The following is a 20585-nucleotide window of genomic DNA, read 5'->3' on the forward strand; positions in this document are numbered from 1 at the left end:
CGATACAAAGAGAAAACCCAAATTAAATCAATCATGATTCAATGCTGCAAATAATCAAAATATTATTCTCCACTTTTTATTGATGAGTATTAAATGTTTTTTCTAAACCCCCTGAATTCTGCGTTTTAATAATATTGTCACATTTTATGGATTTACCAGTAACTGGACCTTCCAGATCCCACTGTGTTTTATATTACGATCCTTCAAACACATTCACTATACCCAGGTGATCTCTATTTAACTAACTGCGACTTTGGAAACCAGCTGGCTGCCCCAGTAGTGATTAAGATTAGTTAGAGTAAAAAATCTTTATGCAATCCCTTATTTTCTGTTGTACATTTTTGATTTATTTTGATGATCTATTTCCACTTTACTCACTATGGAAGTCTGCTTTTGTAAATGTATGTAATAAAAAAGCAAACTCAAATCAACCTTGATTCAACTTTGAAAAAAACCTAAACAAACAAACAAAAAAACCCCAAAACAAAACAAAAAAAAAAACAAAAAAAAACATTAAAACTTCCAAGGGGCTTGATTCTCCTCTATACTCACTGTACATACAAAAGCGCTAAGAAAATATTACCAATATTAATTTGATTTTAAATAGTGTTATAAAATAGCAAAGTCTATAAACGTCACAAGAGACTGTTTACTGAGACTGCCAGAAAAAAAGCCTGATAAATGTCACAACTATTTTGGTAGTATTAAGTATACAAGTCCTATTTATTTGATATAATTCCCTGCAGTGCTTCCAAGATGCCTAATAAATACTGTAACTAGCCAGATAAGGACCCTCTGACCAGCTCTGACATCTGGTCTGTAAACCATGGTAACAGCATCCAGCAAGCCCATCTGCTAGATGCTGTATCCACACCAACCTATTGTGGTAGACCAACTGTTTTGTTCTTGCAACACAAACAACACACACACACTCACTCTCACACACATAAACACACACACCTACTTAAACACATTTATTTCAAGTGGGAAGAGGTGTGATTGCGGAAAGGGAGCAGTTTTCTTCAGCCACCCACTGTTCTCAGTTTCACCGGGCAAAATGGCAGCAGTCTGAGATTGGTAATTGAATTAGTGGGCTGGAGACAGGGTGAATTATTTCCTCTCTTAGAAATATGTCCTGAACCACCTACAATACAGTTTGCAGTAGAAACTGCTATATAGTGTAGAACTGTAGCAAAACTAAACAAAATGTACAGAAAAAAAAAGCCACAACATTACAACTGTCCACTGAGGCACTGCTTTCTTTTAACATAAAGGTCATTAAGTGCTTTTTTACCTAAAAAAGTCCCAATGGAACAATGCATAATAGGTTACCTTTAACAGGCCCATAATTTAAAACTAAAATAATGTAAGTAAAGGACACAATTAATTTGCTGTGTTCTACAGTACCATCAATGTTAGTTTGAGGATCAGTTATGACTCATTACAATTTTTTATTTATTATTCTGGTTGCAAGCATGCAACCAAAATAAAAAATAAAAAAAATTAAGATGTGTTTAGCTCCTTTTAGGAAGGGTAATTAAATCTTAAGCACCAAAAAAAAAAAAAAAAAAATAAATAAATAAATAAAAAATTATATGAACTTGACTTTGAGTTCACACACAGAATTGCAGGTAACTGTCTCTGCAAAACAGGACCAGAGACACACATACAACTACTGTTCATGACATTTTTAATACTTAAATGACATACATCTGCAACTATTTGGTTTACATGTAAACCATATTAAACTACCACAATACAACTATCATTTGCAATGTAGTCAGTTTTAAACATGACAGCTTTGCAACTATCTATTTTTCTAAAAACTCACCTGTGGATGCTTTTAAATTGCTCATGAATGATCTCCCATGTGTTAAAACATACTAAAATAAGTTGATGCCCAATAAACCCTAATATGAGTTTATATTTGGCTCTTTCTCGATAGAGTGGCATAATTGTTACAGTAAATTTAACTAAAAATGGCCAAACAAAAAGCTCTCCTTAGAAACCTGTCAATTTTGAAAAAGGAAAATTATTCTCTACGAGTTATAGCTAAGAAAATAAAGATTTCTTTAAAAGATGTAATCTTCAGAGCCATGTTGCAACTAAATCCAATCTAAAAAAAAAAGGTACTTATGAGTGTTATTCTCCTGGACTGTGTGGATTGACACTGTGTTAAAGAGACCCAGGTCAGCTGACCTCATGGGCATAGTTGCCAAGAAAAAAGCCCTAATAAGGTTGGCAAATCAGAAAAAAGGTTGCAGTGGGCCAAATTGCCTTGTGGACTGATGAGTCACAGTTCAGATATAAGTGAAGTATATGTCAGAAGTGTCAGAAGTAGAGCTCACAATGAGATGATACATGCCTGCTGAACACAATCAGTCAAGGATAGAGGTGAAAATGTGGTGATCTGACGATGCTTTGACAATAGGAGACAATAGGATGATCTGCATCGTGTGCAAAGCATCGTCAATCAGCAGGATACCACTCCATACTGAAAAGCAATGCAAATCCCATTGGGCAATGACTGCTTTGGGAAGAACTTAATTTTTCAGCAAGACAATGACCGAAAGTATTCTTCCTGGTTGGGTGACATTCTCTGGAGAAGAAAGTAGCTGCTGCAGTTCTCTGTGATGGCCTGACCAGCTCAATCACCAGATCTGAACCCCTCCGAGCTGTTGTGGTTAAAGTTGGAGTTCGTGAACACTACCCAACCAGCACAGCAGATTTTGGGAAGTTCTGCAGAAAGACTGGGAGGAAATCACATCTGAATATCTCCAAAAACTGATCAGTAGAATGCTACAGATTAGTTTTTCTGTGTTTCTTTTAACGTGAACATTATTCTGTACTCATATGCTTACAAATGACTTTTTGTGTTTCGTGATCCATTACCAATCATTTGATTAATTAAAACCAGCAAATATAATAAAATACATGTGTATAGGTGTTTCCAAATCTTGCAAGCAATGCAATGATCAAACTGCACAGCTTGTTACCTGCACAGTGCTCACACATAGTCTGGGTGACGTGTTTTACACTTATGAGATGTGAGGAACAGCTTAGTTTGGGCTCAGGGGTGAGGGGATGTACGCTCACACCTGTGACACCCTTATCTAAAATAAGTAGCAGAATTTCCACCTGCATAGTCTTAAATTTGCATATGTATTGTGTGTGTGTTTTAAGTTGGTTTTTCAAAGGAACATTTTAAAAATATATATATCAAAGTAGATCATACAGAATACTACAATAGTGGGGGTATTATTGTAATAATGAACCCTAAGAAAAGTGACTAGAAAAAAGTGAGAAAAAATAACAAAATTAGATTAAAATTATAATTTTTAAAACATGGTTCAGGGTTGGCTGATTATCAATCTTCCACACCTGTGCCCTGTCACTCATCAGTCTGATTCACTGTTAATCACACAAATCCATCCTGTTCATGAACTAGCTGCATCCCTCACTGACTAAGACACGACAAGGTCAAAAAACTCACCATCTGGTTTCTTTCAGGAAATACTGGCTGACTTTTAGACAGATTTACAGTAAATGTGATGAAAAACAAGGTTCAGAAAACAGAGCCTTAGATCCCTCGACAGTTATCCAATTCATCACAATTCGTAGACAGCCAACATGTGTTTACATGAATGAATTGTGAGAAAGAAAACTGAAGTGACAGGCATCTGCTTCAGTGGTGGGAGGGGCGATTCTAAAAAGCTGTATTTTGTATTTAAGAAACTACACCATAAAGTGTTTGGCCAGTTAATAAAACAATGTGAGAAATAATTTCAAGATGCATCACAAATGTATATCATGTATCTAAGCTGTACAAAATGTAAATTTATGTTACACTGTTATGTTACAACTCTTGACACACATGGGCACCATCTTGTGATGGTGTATGCATGGTATGCGGTGTCTTTACTTGCGCCTGCTACATGGTTAGAATAGGTTTCCTGCATAACTCACTCTACCTGGAAAAATTAAATCCAAAAAAGCAAGTAACAGTAAAAACTAATAATAAATACTCATCGTAATCTGACATCGACACAGTGTAAGATCTCCTCTGCTGACCTGCTATGGCAATGACACTGACCTACTGCAGCAATACTTTTCAGAATCCCCACATGGGAGTCTGAACCTTGCCTCCAACTTCCTAACAGACCGGCAATGAACTCTGCCAACATAGTGCCCAACAATTAGCACAATGTGACGTAACTTTTTATTGTGTCTATAATGTCTGTCAGTTTTTGGCTGAACTATTGAATGGATTTCTATTAAATTCTGTGTAGCATGTGTGTTAGTATTCTATGTTGTTTTAGAAAAGGTTGTAAATAATATGTAGTAATAATTGAAAAGGACATGAGTATTCAGTTGTCATGGGTTACACTCTACCATTACTTTTTGGTGCTAACACATTTGCCTGTAAAAGTTTGAATTTGGCTTTTGAACAAGTTCTATGGGGCTTTGGGTCATGAAACTTGCCTTGAATCTTTTCCTGTAAATAAGCAGGGAGGTGTGCAGATTTGCTAATTCACAAAACACATAGTGTCAGGTGTAGAAATTGCACAATATTTTTGCTTACGGAAAAAGGCCTTTTCTAATGGGTTTATATTTACTATGTATCCATCGAGGGTGCATTTCATGGCTTCCAGATAAGTCTGGCAAAATGTGTAAGAGCACAAATTGATAGGAGCACACACGTAAAATTGTGCACCGTTCCATCTTTTATCTCTGTGTAGGGCACACTGTTCGCTCGTAAATGCTATGATTTGTCCTTTCAGTTTGCCTTCAGCATTATCGATTGTTCCACTCCAACAAGAATGGATTCACTGATATAGCGGACTGTTTCCTTCTCAGCTCTCATGCATTTTTGAAAGTTGGCCATCCGGTGAAATGAGTGGGGAATTCTGTCCACTTTGTTCTTATATCTAATCATAGGGTTTGAGTTATGATGTCAATTTCTCTCTCATTCACCCCCACACTCCAGGCCTTCCCCTTGCAGGTTTTCGCTTGTCAACGTGTACTATTTTGGGAGACCAAACTGCTGACAGAGGTTAAAGAAGGTGGTACTTCAAAATAATAAATAAATAAATAGAAAACTAGACCACAGGATCTAGTAATCCTCTATTAATAAATGGAAAAACAAATCCATTCCATCAGAGCAGTAAATCTATCCAATTGTTTAGGAACTGCAGTTAAACCGTCCTTCTTATGTGCAGAAGTGATCACATTGCAAGCTCATCGCCTTTGTTGGTAAAAATCACAACCACCAATCTACACATTTGCAAAACATTCCTTTATTATAAATAAATCTCATTTTTGTATAAAAAACTGGCATGCTTCAACCATGGCATTGTACAGGTTCACAACCCAAGGCTACAACCCAGTTAGCCAAGACAGCAGGAGGAAACACACTCATCTCATTATGCAAGGGCGATCCATCAGACAACGGTGAGACAAGAATGAAAAAATCATCACAACCACAAAAATACTTACAAGTAGAGAATAACAACAAACATGTTTGAGTCTCATAGATTTTCTCTTACATTTCTCTTTTTAAATATCTTTTTAAATTGTAATCTGTTAAATCTCTTTCCTAGACCCAACTTTGCCCTTTTAGGTATAATTTCTACAGTGTTTTTGATAGTTTTTTATATATATATTTTCATTTTTATGTTTTTTTTCCCCATTTTTTGTTGGTTTTGATAGTCCACCAGTGTCCTATGGTATGTCACTTTTTTCATGTTGTCTGTTTTTTTTCAAACAGGTAAGTTCAAGGTAGGACCAATGAGCAGTGAGCAGCGGGAAAGCAGGCACACGGACTGGCTGTTTATGTGATCCCACCGCTCTGTGGTTTGATGTGGAACAATACAAAATGTCTCATGCTTGGATTCCATTGGGCGATCCGTCTGCCAGTCCTTCAGTCAGACAGCTTTGAATGACAGCTCTTCTTTCATTTGGCCCTGCCCCAAGACAAGCCCCCTCTCTCCTGTCCCATCCCCTTCTCCGTCTTCTGTGGTCCCTTTAGATGGCATGATTGCTGTAGCTAACATATGTCGTCTTAGTTGATGAAGCTGCATAAAGATGGTGGATGATGTAAGAGAGAGGGCAGGTAGAAAGAACAAAAGTAAATTGGAGAAGTATGGATGGAGGTGGATGAAGATAATTTAAGTAAGAGGAAGTAATGGTGTGAGGATGAAAACAGAGCAACGAGTAAAAATGAACAAAAAAGATGACAAAAAATACAATGAAAGAAAAGACAGATTGGAAAGAAGGAGGGGAAAAGAGGAGAAAAAACATAAGAAAGAGTAGTTGAGAGCAGATTTTGCTACAGACAGCCATGTAGCTGTGTCACATCCACAGTCCACCTGAGTTGCTGGGGCTCTTTGTCAAACCCATTATGTCTTGTGTCCCCTCAAGCATTTCATGGAAAATGTCAATGTTTTGCACCAACCGCAGGCCGCAACTGTGCTATTGTTATACTCTGATGGTCTCATACAACTCTTTTATTTCCACTTACGTTTCACCATCACACTGCTGAAATAATGGCCCTTGATGAAAAAAAGAAATATATATAAAATAAACCAGATGTTTACATACACTGTTTAAAAATAGACTAAATTCTGTCTGTTTTAGATCAATTCAAGTTTTTAAAATAACAAAATTGCTAAATGCCAGAATAATGAGAGAGAATGTTTTGGATAAGGTTTTACTACTTTCTTCAAATTCAGAAGTTTACATACACTTCCTTAGCATTGCATTTGAACCGTATGACTTGGCTCCAACATTTTGAATATCGTTCCACACGCTTCTCAAAATAGTTCGCTGAAATATTTGCCCATTCTCTTGAAAGAGCTGGTGCAACTGAGTCAGGTTAGTAAGGCGCCTTGCTTGAATAGGCTTTTTCAGCTCAGCACACAAATTTCCTATAGGATTAAGATCAGGGCTTTGTGATAGCCACTCCAAAATATTGACTTTGTTGTCCTTAAGCCACTTTTTAACTCATTTTGCTGTATGCTTAAGGTTGTTGTTCATTTGCAAGACCCTATTGCACCCAAGCCATAACCTTCTGGCTGATGTTTTGTGATGCTGGTCAGTCCATGTGAGTAGAGGGCTCTCTTACCAGCTTCACAAGTTGTTTTGCTTTTGTTTTGGGGTTGATACGCACATTTTGCATCAAAGATGTTCATCTCTGGGACACAGAACCCGTCTCCTTCATGAGGGGTATGATAACTGGACATTCCAGTGGTGTTCATACTTGCATATTATAGTTTGAACAGATGAACATGGCACCTTTAGGCATCTGGAAATTGTACCAAAGGTTGAACCAGACTTGTGGAGGTCCACAGTTCTCTTCCTGATATCTTGGCTGATTCCTTGTGATTTTCCCATGATGTCACAAAAGGAAGCAGTGTGTTTGGGGTGTGCCCTAGATATACATCCTTGAGTGTTCATCCAAGTATCTCAAATGTTGTCATGGCTTTGGAAGCTTTTCAGAGGTTAATTGACATCATCATCTGGGTTTTTCCAAATAGTCTAAAGGCATAGTGATCTTAGTGTATGTAAACTTCTGAATTTGAGGAAAGTAATAAAAAATTATTTATCTTATTATTGTGGCATATAGTAAATAGAAATTATTTTAAAATTCTAACTGACCTGAAACAGTTAAAGTTTAGTCAGATTTAATGTCAGACAATGAGGAAAATACCACTTACTATTGGCTAAATGAATGAACTTTACTAATAAAGTGCTCACAGAAAATTATAGTTTGTTTAAAAAATATTACACACCTGCATAGACGGCAGAGAGACACATGGCATTTATGTTTTAGACAGTAAATATACTGTAATTACAGAAAAGGGGACATTTACTATTAATATTCAGAGTGAGAGAAAAATTAATATATGCCACCAAAGTGTAAATTGATGGAGAGCTACAGGAAGTATGCAAACAGTAATGCACACACACACACACACACACACACACACATACACACGGATTCATCTGTAGACTGCCAATACAGTAGAATCAACTCAACAAAGAATAGAGCATATGAGAGCGGAGAAAAAATTTGATGCATACTTATTATAATTATTATCATAAATTACTTTCAAAGTGGATTTGAGGTATAAAAAAGTTGTGTGTTTATTTTAAACTTTTACCTAATTGAAGCACAACTAAACAGTATGTGTAGCCTATAACATGCATCTCCCAAGTGTGTGAACTGGATTATTGTGTGTGTGCATTTTATATTTAGATGTGTGCATTAAATGCTTGCTTTGTCTTATTTTTCACATCATACCTCTTATACAATGTACAGTATATTTACATACTGCAAAGCTATAACATAGTGTACTACTAGTGTACCAAATGTCCTTCTATTAATTAGAAACTAGACAGAAATTAGTGAGTAAGAAATAATTAAAGCCACTGCTCAGCTTGATTCCAAAGCTAGGTAAGGAAGGCAGGTATCTTATTTGACTGAGATCTAAGCTTTCAGCAGAGACATCAAAGCATCAACTGAATCAGCATTTTGCCAAATATATAGCAAGACTTGGAGATCTCTTGTCCCGAAAAGGTTTAGAGAAGCTTGTTCAAGCCCTCATCTCAGCAGGGTGGACTACTGACTAAAAAAGACAGCTGGACCCCTTCAGCTCACTCAGAACGCTGCTGCCAGAGTTTAAACAAGAACCAAAAATACTGAGCTCATAATTCCTGAGCTTAAATCTTTACACAGGCTTCCAGGTACGTACAGAACAGATTGTATTACTGCTTCCACTTCTAAACTGCACAATAATAATATAATTCTCATCTCCTTGAAGAATACCCAGACAGGCTCAACGTCTGGTCAGACTAGGTGAAGCAGGTTTTAGCTTCTCTGCTATGACCTTAAATTTGGCCAAAGTACTAAGCTGATTTTTTAGGCCTTACAGAAATTGGTTTCTCTGCTGCACTTTTATTTCCTCTTCCATTCACGGTAACCTATAGCTTATCTTGTCTGTTTGTACTTTATAGATTTTATCTGATGTATAAATCTTTCATCTAATTATATATTTTTGGTCATTAATTGTTTTTACTTTTTAATCCTTGAGTTTGAAGTTAGCTAGCAGTCAGACATTTGAGCACTGATTTTTTTGTTATATCTGATTAGAGAGATTTTATATGTATAAATATAAAACTGGTGTCCTCTTACTCACTGTTGGTCTCCATGCTCTCACATAATTCAGTCTTCACCTCTCCGTTGGGCCGGTCTCCTCCCTTCTGGGTCAATTTTCCTGACATGGTGGCAGCTGTTACGATAGCCTGTATCATCATAAATTCAAACTCAGAAATTCTTAATTGTAAATTCATGCTATTAACAGGTTTTACTTTGCAGTTCCAGTTTCCCTCTATGTTTAATGAAAGTTTGTTTAATGCATTCCCCAATTATTAGTCTGTATTTCATCAGAACACATCATATTTAACACAACTTAAGTCCACCTCACCTTGAAGCTGCGTTTTCGTTTGGGTACGTTCTGCTCAGGGTGGAAGAGGATGATGTAAACCTTGGGCATGTAGAGCATCCCAAGAGACACAGAGGCAGACAGGCTGAGTGAGACGGTCAGGGTGGTGGTTTGAATATACATCTAGAGCAACGAAAGAGAGAGAGAGAGAGAGAGAATAATTTATCTCATCGCAGGTTGTCAGTGACAGTCTGCCCCACTTAAAGGGGGATGAAAAGAAGGGGAACAGACGAAATAAAAGATAGTCAACAAGAACATAATTAGCAGAAAATGTGAATAGTGACAGCTGCAGTGACACTCAGGCAGGTAGATCAAATGGTTTATGAGAAGATGGTGCTAATAAGGTTGCTTAATTGCCCATGTGCTGCAGAGCTCACCTCCTTGTGTTAGAACGTGAAGTTGTTCTTTACATTTGTTGGCAGGCTGACAGACCAGATTAACGTGGTTTATGGCTTTAAATAGGTTTTTTAGTGACAGAAAATAAGCGGAAATGACTTTCACATGGTTTTGCCGGAGGTTTGGGCCTCAAATGGATGAGGTTTGGCCAACATGTGACCCTACAGGAATAGAAAACTTTTTTTTCAGTAATTGAGCTGTGGCTGAACTACAGCTTCCCCAAAAACTCAGTGTAGTGCTGGATTTATTCAACTGAGAGCAGGCTGAATGGTCACAGCTGCATGTCAGACAGGTAGACAGGTGGTGTCCTATACAATGGACAGGATAGTAGGTGCAGTACAGTAAGTGGACTGAAGGACAGATATGATGACATGGCAGACAGTCAGGATTGTTATGTACACTCTACTAAATTAGACTAGTTTATTAGACCACATCAGTTCTCCCAACTAAGTTTGAGGACAGCTATAATAAAACCAGAAGACAGTAAGCTAGACACACATAACCGCACAGATACACACTGCACTGGACTGAACACTAGTCCCCGGGCCCTGAGTGAGTTTCAGAGAGTAGTTTGGAGGAGGACAGATGTAATGACAGGCCTCACCCACATCCCTGACATACCTGACAAGCTCTCAAGACATGGGGCTTATCAGGCGAGCCTCGTCTATGGTATATGGAAGGAGGCAGATAGAGAAATGAGGGGTAAGAAACATATGGTAAAAATGGTAAGAGGAATCCAGGAGGATGTAACAAAAGAAAGGTATGATAACAAAACAATGTTTTAGGATACAGCAAACGAGGAAAACTGACAAATGTGAATCATGGAGACAACGATCAAGTGTGAAAGAGAAAACAAAATACCACAGTGGCCAACTCAACATTGTCAAATGTGCACAGAGACACTGACTGAAACAGTGCAAGTAACTACAGCCTGGGAAAAAGCAGAAAGTACAACTGAGAGAAAATTAAGCTGAATTAAAGATATTGCTAAAACTCTGCAGTGGCTATACTTCTTAGAAAACCAAACAGGCACATAGTACATTTCTGACATACAGTAAAGATAATTGAAAAGGTGATAATCTAGAGAAGTGCTGATCAAAATTTTTCTTATTTTTCTTAAAACTATTAAAATGAGCCATTTGATTCTATTAAATAAAATGGAACCTACACACAGTTTAAACACAAACTGTATAATGGATACTGCACTGTAATACCAATGGGATATAACTGGTCAAAATACCAGCATTGACTCAGCTGCCTGTGTGAGGGTGGCTAATGCTTACAGACAGATGCCTGTACTGTACATTTAGATTTGCAATGAACCCTAATGACTTAAAACATTCCCTTACACTCATATTTAACAATCAATCCTAATTCTAATGATGTACCCCAAATCACGACGTACCCCAGTTCCTATGTTAACACTCAACCCAAAACCTACAAGTTATATTTTAGCCAAAAATACCGATGTCTCAATTTAAACTGGTCCTCACAAACATAGAGGAAGAAGACACACGCCTGAAGGTATAATTTGATAACATTGACAGTAGCCAAAGGGAAAGGGGAGTGCAGAGCCATATAATGGAAACAAATGGTCACACACACACACACAAAAATATGAAACAAAGAAAAATTTGATATGTAGCCGTGTTCCCTAAATATTGCCTTTACATTTAAATGATGTGGCATCACATAGCGTGTTGGCCAGGGGTAAGTAGCTCTTCCTGCAGCTGCAGTTGCAGTTTATGCTCCACGCTTTCAGAGTTTCACCTCAACCATAAGATCACACATAAGCATATATACAGTACATATGTACTCAACAAAGAGCATCAACGTATGACAGAATTTTACAGTTGTATGATAGAGAACCAATTAAGCAAAAGAGAAAAAGATCACGAAAGGAAAATGCACAAGGGAATTTGTTGATTCATTTGTAATTTGCCATATTGTTTCTTTTTCATTTTCCCTGCCAACAAATTGCACTCAATTAAATTGTTCTGATACAGGGATCAGTTAGTGGCAGTATCAGAGAGGAACAGATGGAGACTGAAAAAAAATTTTTCAGTAAGAGATAGAGGAATGACACCCAGATCGAGAACACAGATTGACACAGATTTGACAAAGAAAAGAGCACAAAACGCAGTGAAAATGGGGAGAAAGGAGATATTCCCTTAAGCAGTGAACTTGCTCTTATCAAAACGGCAGCAAGTCTGCTGATAGCTGCTTCCATTACATGTAGCCTTTGGTCCAAAGTTGTGGCTCCTAGCTGTTACTTACACAAAGATATTTACACAAGACAGAAACTATTCTCCTCCACCTTACTGTCCCTAACTGATAATGACTTAAAACGTGAACGCCGAATAAGTGGTCAATTACCCAAAAGTTACATTCAGAAAGGAGACGATTAGCTTCGGATGGCTGCATACAATGTGTTCCCTTAAGGTTTAATACATTTACAGACTCTGTTATGTGATAGGAAGAGAATTAGCGAGAGGAACAGTGGGGTAGGAGTGACAGCTGATGTGCTCTAACACCTGGGGAGAGAAAAGAAGATTGAAAAACAGATTGAAAAGGACATAAAATACACTAGATTATGTGGACAAATACTTGGCTTACTTTTGCTCTTGCAGGTAGCCCTTAGATTAAAGGAAGCTTTAACTAAATTGCTGTTTGGTGAGTAACTTAAAAGTTTTTTTTATCTCTATGGGACTCATTTTATTTTGACTACATGAGAAAACAGCTCTCAGAAGAATTTTCATCAACTGGGCAGTTATCTTTTAATTTGTGCTTTTTAAAGAATAGGATCAATGTTGTTTAATACAGACAACCATTCAAACTCACATTCACACTATAGGGGCAATTTTGTGTCACCAATTAACCTAATATGCCTGCCCTGGACTGTGGGAGGAAATCAAAGTACCCGGAGGAAACCTACGTGAAGAACATGCAAACTGCAAGGCCTAGGTCAGTCAGGGACACAAACCCGCAACCTTCTAGCCGTGAGGTGGTGGCGCTAAACACTCCACTGCTCGGCTATGAACAAAAATGCTATGAATAGCATTGGTAAATTAAAACACACTGCGTGAAAATAAGGCAGGCTGCTTCTCCACGAATGGCAGACAAGGGTCAGTACTCCAAGGAACCGTGGGCTGCTGAGATCACCTATGTCTCATTTCACAGAGTGGATCTCATAGTGCTGAGATCTGCATTTGGAGATCTGGTGCAAATTTTTACGTTTGAATATGTTAACCACATCTTCTAAAATAAAATGAAAATAATTAAATATATAAATAAACTTAAAGCAGCAGCCCTAGGATGAAAATATAACTTCTTTGAGAAGTTATATCAAATTCTCCGTTATCACTACTGTATAGGCCTCAATGTTCAACCGATCAGCCGACATATTTGTAACTCACAGATGCCATTTGGTTTAGAAAGTACCTACTTCTGAAGTAGCAGCTAAAAATGCTCCTCAAAACAGCAATCAAAGAAATTTTATGGTTCCTAGTTTCTGTGGTGCAGATAAACACACAAAAAAATATCTTTGTAAAATTACAAAATAACATCATGGCAATAATTTTTCACCATAGCATGGAAAGTTTTCTGGAAGTAGCTGCAATTGGAAAATCAAGACTTCTAAGCCTGAAGCTTTCACAAGGCAAAAGTGCATGAATACCTATACTGGCAGCGAAGACTGCCTCAGAATATAAGGTACTAATGCTTAATAGCTGTAAAAGAATGTCATTTCTGGGAGATGTGGCTAATGCTAAGAGAGAGCATCCAGTAGCCAGGCCACTCATCAGTGGGTTAAGTGTTGCAAGAGCATTCTTCTTTTCACAGTAGACCCATTTGATAGCTGGAGCATGACAGCGAATGTGCTCACTACTCTGGGTGTAATGTAAATTATACTGAAATAGACTCTACAGGTTAAAGACTTCAGAAGGAAAAGAACGAAATTTAAGAACTCCATTAGGCCAACCTGTAGATGCTGCATTTCCTCACACCACAACATACAGAACATATATGATACGTACCCATCAAATTAGGTCCTCAATTCTGGTGGTGTTCTTGCACAACAAATTTTGTGGATTCTCATGAGCACTGCTTGAACATCAGTCGATATATACTGAGCTAGTGATATGATTTAATCACTGATTTTATACCAGGATTTCGAGATAAATACATGTGCACACAAACAGATAAGCCCATATTTATTAACCATTGACTATGAACATAGTTTAGAAAGACATGCGCGTGCACACACACACACAAAATATCCTGGCTTCTGGTGGTTCATAAACCAAGACATGGAATATTTTCAAGTCATTACACTGCTTCTGTGATTATTGCAAATCCTTTCACATGTACCAGGGAGTGAAAAAAGGGTGGTGAAATCATAGAGCTCTGGCCAGCAACATGGTCAACTTCGCCAACAGCAGACGGAAAGTGAGATACTACGATAGAGAAAGAGAAAACAGAGAGACAGATAGTTTGAATAAGAAACTGCATAAATGAATGAGAATTAAAAAAGGAAAGAGGAAGAGAGTGAAATGAAACAAACAAGGAAAAAACATCTGGGAGAACATTCACAATCTAATAGGAAGTGGGGAAGATAGATAAAAGAGTAAACTGAAAGGGTGCTGAAGATTAAGCCAAAGCAGTGCAAGACTAAGAAAACCGAGGAACAAACTGTTGTTACACTTGTTGCTGTGGCTGTGCTGTTTTTGATACAATGATAATTTTTCCCATGGGACACACAGCTACATACCACAGACATCAGTTTTGCACAGCACTAGTTTTTTGTTCCACATTGCAAAGTGGCTGAGACGTATGCAAACACAATTGTCGATTGTAGTACTGCTGTGCACAGTGTACCATTGTTAAAAGTACAACCAACAGCTTAAATCATATTGGAAGAAAACTGACAGGGGCTTATGTACAAATAAGCAATTTTACAATTAAAAATTATGTCGCCTTCCTGTGGACAATGTCAACCAAATTTCTGCTAATTTGCAAGTTTAACTCTTTGATCTCAGAGTCAGTGAGACGTCTTGCTCAACGTCATCCCGTTCTCTTTCTGTGCCCCAGCTCCAAGTCCACTGTGTTTCACGCCCTGAGTCAGCAAGTGCTCCGACAAAGAGAGAAAGGGAAAAGAAAAATCTTTCATTCCCAGTCACTTTCCCATTCTTCCATCCTTCTTCTTGTTATTCCATTACTTCTGCCCATACCATCTCTGACACTCGACACTGCACTCCACACTCCCTCATATCTCTCTGAAGTGCCTGTCTTTGCACTCTTTTTTCTGTTCTTCTCTACATCTTGTCTCTTCATCTTTCTGCCTTCTCAACCTTCATACCATGTTCTGTTTGCCTCCAGTATCTTCCTGTCATCTCAATTTCTCACCATCTCAGCTCTGCATCATTTAACATATTACTGTGATAATGAGTTTAGCCGTCCTTGATAGGTGCCTGCACTGACCGAATCTTTTTACGAGCGAAGGTCCTGAACTAACTTCACACTGCCACTTAGAGTTAAACCCTCCTGGGTGTTTGTTTGTCTCTCTGTGTATCTAATTGACACCTTCTGTTTCCTCCACTGACACCATGGGACCACTCATCACTGTAATCACCTGATCAATGGGTGGGTGAGATTGTATTTTTAATTATTTATTTAAAACTTTGGCAGTGTACCACAAAAAAAAAAAAGTTGTTTTTTTCTGATTTGTTCCTTAACTCTACCAAGTCAGCTATATCTGGGGAATATTATAAGAGTATCTATATTATGTGTTTTGAATATACATACATTATTGACAGTAAAACTGAAGACAATGTTAATGCAGTCTCTGCAATTAGGGGCTTTGGTGGAAGAATAGATGTGTAAATCTGATCTTTTTGTATTGAGTTCAACTTTGATGAACTGTGAGCCACAAAATAACACTCTTACTAAATAACATGTAAAGAATCCAATTAACTGTTGTAAATGACAAAACTAAATATAAAAAAATATACTTTTGTTAACACTGTGGCAAAACCTATATTACATTTACATTGCTGGAGATCTCCCCTATAAGCTAAGGACAGAGCAGGCACATGAAAAGTATCAAGGTCCTGTCACGAGCCAGCCAGCAATGTATGAAGGATATTGCCTAAGGAAATTCATTTACTTTAAAAAAATTATCACATCACTCTACAAGTGTGTGTATCAATAAATCTTTCTTATGTAGGCAACTATAAAGCTTCTTTTTATGAAACTGTATTACATTAAAAAGCTAAATACCTATTAAAAAAATGGCGTAGAAAATTTGTAAATTTGGCCACAGTGAAAAATAACTACACAAAAGTAGGAGTTATTTATTCAAGCCACCAGCTGTGGCAGTTGAGAAAGATATAATTTAGAAACCCATTTTTGCTCAGAAAAGGTGAGAGGAGCAGGTGTTTTTATTTTTAATTTCTTATGCATAAAAAACTTTGGTAGATAGAGCTTGTTAAAGTCCTAACTTTCACTTCTCCACAACCCATCAGACACATTTTTCAAAAAAGATGCTGTGATGAAAAAGTCTCTGACACAGGACTCTGCCATAATATTTCAACTTTGTGTCAGTGCAGCTTAATTGGGCCCAAGCATGGTCACTGTTGTCCACAAGTGCCTCATTATCTTTTACAAACCAGCACTTTTTCACCAGACAGTTTTTCACTGTCTAATCCATACTGGTGTAAGGTTTGTCTGTCGTGAAAGAGCACATGTGGTATTTCATAAAATAATGTTACATCTGTGTTTTCTGTGCCACAGCTTGTTAGTGTGGCTCTTATCGACTTGCAGATCCATATGAGGTTTAGCCAGTAGAGTCAAGTCAAACAAATTTTGAGTTGTGCATAAAGGTTTCATTGTGATGCATGCTGAGAGGGGTAGCGCTGCTGTGCATAGTTCTCTCTCTATCTCCTAACTGACATGATTGTGAGACCGCTGTGCACAGCTACAGCCAATTAAAATACCCAGCAAGGACTTATATGGAGCATCATCAGTCACCAGACTGCCGTCCAAATTGTTTGGAAAAACTGTGTCACACACTAAGCATGTAAAATAGGAGTAACTGTATCTCAGTTTTTCTATCATGTGTGTTAAATTTACAGTATAGGTTTCTGCAGCTGACATTTCTGCATTTATCTACATCAGAAAAACATGATGAAAAAATAGATTTATTAAAACTATATGCTGTTCCCTACTAACTAGGGCCATATGTGCAACATTGGCAAGTTAAAAAGTCACTAGCAAGGCTGTTAACCTTTTACATATTGTAAACACTGTCAAAACATTAGTGCTTTGCAAAAATAAGAACAAAATAACAGACACTTTCAAAACACAGGTGATCTACATTCTGTATGGTTTCCAAATCCATAAAGACAGTGCACAGTCACACAGTAACAGCAACTAAAATGAACCTAATGCCCTGGCTTATATTGAGACACAGTATTATTATTAGTTTATGTGCAGCCCACACATAAAGGTAAGTACAGAAAAAAACAGAAAAGCTGGGACAGCTTCCGTTTTCATATCTCTAAGATAACATGACTTCCTTATTTGGTATCTTTTTATTGTCTTCACCTGTGGTGGCTGCCATTACTCTATTACTCCACTTTAATCCACCTCTCTTACATCTCTCACCCTGTGTGGTGGGAAAAAAATAAATAAAAATTGCTGGTGAAAAAAAAAAGTCTAATTAAATAATTAAATATAATCTCTCATAATCTCTCATCTTACATTAAGATACTGTTGCTTTTACCGTTTTAATTATGTTGTGTCCACATCGTCATGCTAATTATTGCTAAATGTGGAGAAATATGGTGTGATACTGACAGCTGAGACAGTTGATTATATGGCTTAATTAGCAGGTAAATAAGAAACAAGCCAGCATTGGTCAGTCTCTTCTCTTCTACAGAGACTGAATGAAAGTCCAGGGAATCTAATTTATTTGTGGCTTGTAGCAACAACTCTGGCAAATTATTACAAGTTTTAAGCTGTTGTGTATTGGGACATAATGTTATTCACTCAAATGTACAATAAAGACTTTTACATGTGCATTAAAATCTAGAAAATTATATGACAAGTTAATACTTATAATTGTAATTTTAATGTAATTTCATGTCCTTATATGCATACTAAGGTAAAATTGATGCAAATAATAAATACAATGGCTGAATAAAATGCTGGCACTTTTTGTTTTTGCCTTCTCGGTCATAAAATGTGCATCCTTTTCAGGTACAGAATATTACTTTTACTAAAGGTGCAAATAATAATCAAGTGTTTATTTTGTAATTCATAGTACTTGCTTTCTACTCAGATAGACACGTACTGCACATACTGTATACACTGCAAGTATAAAATGTCATACAATAACGCTGATTTGGAGAATGCTGTATAAAATTATTTCATTTAGGTACTACAAACACATCCAGTAGCTTAGAAAATACACGGCACTTAATGGCAAACAACCCTCAAAGTGCAACATCCAAGCGTCATTGATTTATAACAACTGGAATAAAAATAAATAAATAAATAAAATCTAACCTCAAAACTCTTTGTATGAATTTTATCGCTGATCCAGACCTGAATGCTGGCTGAAGCTGTGATTCTGGCAGAGCTCCAAAACCCTAACAACAAATATTTCCGATCTAAAGTGCAACTTTTTATTATTCCAAATGTATTATTTTCCTCAAAGTTCTACAAACTAATCCCCGTAATGACAAACGTGAAATAAGTTGGTTTGAAATCTTTGCATATTTATTAAAACTGTAAAAAATAAATAAAATAACATCACATGTTCATTAATTTTCACCGCCTTTGCCTAATACTTTGTTGGAGCACTTTTAGCACCAATTACAGTCTTTTTGTGTATGATGCTGAACTGTAGTGTTGGAAACTGGATGCCAGGTTATTGCATGTACATAGCAACAGATTGAAAGGCAACAGAATTTAAATTTCTCTTTTGAATTTAGGATCAGCAGTACAACTGTGCCTTCATTCATCAATTTTGCAGTTTTTGAAATTTAGCTGGGGCTTATATGTTTTGTTTTTAGAATAGTTACAAAAATATAAGGGTGTGTTAAGAATTGTGATATATAATGTTTTGTGCCTATTTCTATTGCTCTCCTAAGGAAAGTTTGGGTGTGTGTGTATGAGACTACAAGGGCCCCTGTGTGAATTCCCCCTTGGGTGCTCCATCCCTTCAACATCTGTCTGATTTCAGGATCTGACACTTCCTGACTGTCTCACCCCATTTCTAGCCCAACAGCCAAATCCCACCAAAACTCTGCAAAAGACTACAAACCCATTCCTTCACAAATGAACTAAAAGTTTTGTTTTTGTTTTTTTTCTATTTTTTTTCACCTCTCTCTTCAGCACGCTTGTTGCAGATAATAACCCCAAGGACTGGTAAATTCTGTCAGAATAAAGACGACATGACATCTAAATCCAGCAGAGGAAAGTAACATTGTTCAGGAGTGATCTGCTCTCTGTACATTCTCTGTTGATCCTTCTGCCGTGCGATGATCTAGGAGTTATTAGCTTAGGTGTAGGAATACCACAATGCTTGCTGTCATGCTACCTTGCCTTAAAAAAAAAAGAAATACTATGCTATACTATACCATATATAATTTTTTTTTACTTCCCACCCAATTTAGCCTTTTTAATGTATTTTAAAGTTTACGTTAACATTTTCTCTATTTAATCGTAACCACATTTGCAAAGGTAGTATAACTTGTTGGTAACAAAGATTTGTTATTTCAATCGTTTACATATCACAGTTAGGGGCAGGATAGTAATAATTGAATGTGTGTCCATAACTTGCATTTCTCAAAGCACACCTACTAAATTTTGCCAACATTTTGTAACATGTTAGCAAAGCAACTGTGCTGCATGTGTCTACGAAGAAGCCATTCAAACACAGTACAGAAAGGAGGTCACCCCTTTCTTGGAAGCACTCACAGGCAAATACATAATGTGTTCACACACATAAATGCAGAAAAACAGACTTGAAGTGTATAAATATCCTTAGGGTTCACATTTACACACATACAGCAGAAATGACAAGTGAGCCAACACATGGGCTGATTAGAACAGGATCTGTTGAGTGAGACGTGCCAGACATTTAAGTGTAGACACAGGTGCTTTTGGACTCAGTCCTCCATTGTACAGCACCTGTTTCTGAAGCTATTTACGTACAAATTTGCATTATTCATGAGCAGCTACTCTGATTGGTGGTTTGCACATGGTGTAGCTCCTAATTTAAACCCCAGCCAATCAGAACACTACCTAATGAATAATGCATATTCTGTTATTCTGCATCATTATCACGAGTAATGGATTAACAGTCTATGATGCTAAATCAGATCCTTAATAGGAAGGGGAAGAAGCTGATGTGTATACTCGCTGTGCTGTTGCAATATGGTAAGAACATATGAAACTTTATTTAGTGTTTAAATTACATGCTCAAGTTTGTTTCGGTGTCTTGCTTTTCACCATCATTAATTTTCTACCTAATCTACCCAAGTTATGTACATGTACTTGTTGTAGCATGCATGGCGCTGTGCTGGGGCACGTGTGGGGTTATGCTAACGCTTCCTGGGAAATATGACTGAATCTTTAAGCTTAAAATGCTTAACGAGTACTGCTTCAAAAAAAGTAAGAGCT

At 37.2% G+C, this 20585-nt stretch overlaps 1 protein-coding gene across 4 annotated transcripts in view; it reads right to left on the reverse strand.

Annotated features, from left to right (window-relative positions):
* Positions 1-5277: 5277 nt before the first annotated feature.
* The window catches only part of grm8a (glutamate receptor, metabotropic 8a), a 197878-nt gene continuing 182570 nt past the window's right edge, over positions 5278-20585 (reverse strand). For 3 of the 4 annotated variants that reach the window (XM_067489962.1, XM_067489961.1, XM_067489963.1), the window contains exons 12-14: positions 9486-9626; positions 9198-9303; positions 5278-6074 (exon numbers count right to left, since the gene is read on the reverse strand). In XM_067489962.1, the coding sequence (XP_067346063.1) occupies positions 6025-6074; positions 9198-9303; positions 9486-9626 (297 nt within the window). In that variant the 3' untranslated portion in view covers positions 5278-6024. Of the gene's footprint in view, positions 6075-9193; positions 9304-9485; positions 9627-20585 lie in introns of all 4 variants that reach the window. The other variant, XM_067489964.1, reaches the window with a different exon arrangement.

The sequence above is a fragment of the Channa argus genome, chromosome 21 (assembly GCF_033026475.1).
Source record: "Channa argus isolate prfri chromosome 21, Channa argus male v1.0, whole genome shotgun sequence".
NCBI lineage: Eukaryota > Metazoa > Chordata > Actinopteri > Anabantiformes > Channidae > Channa > Channa argus.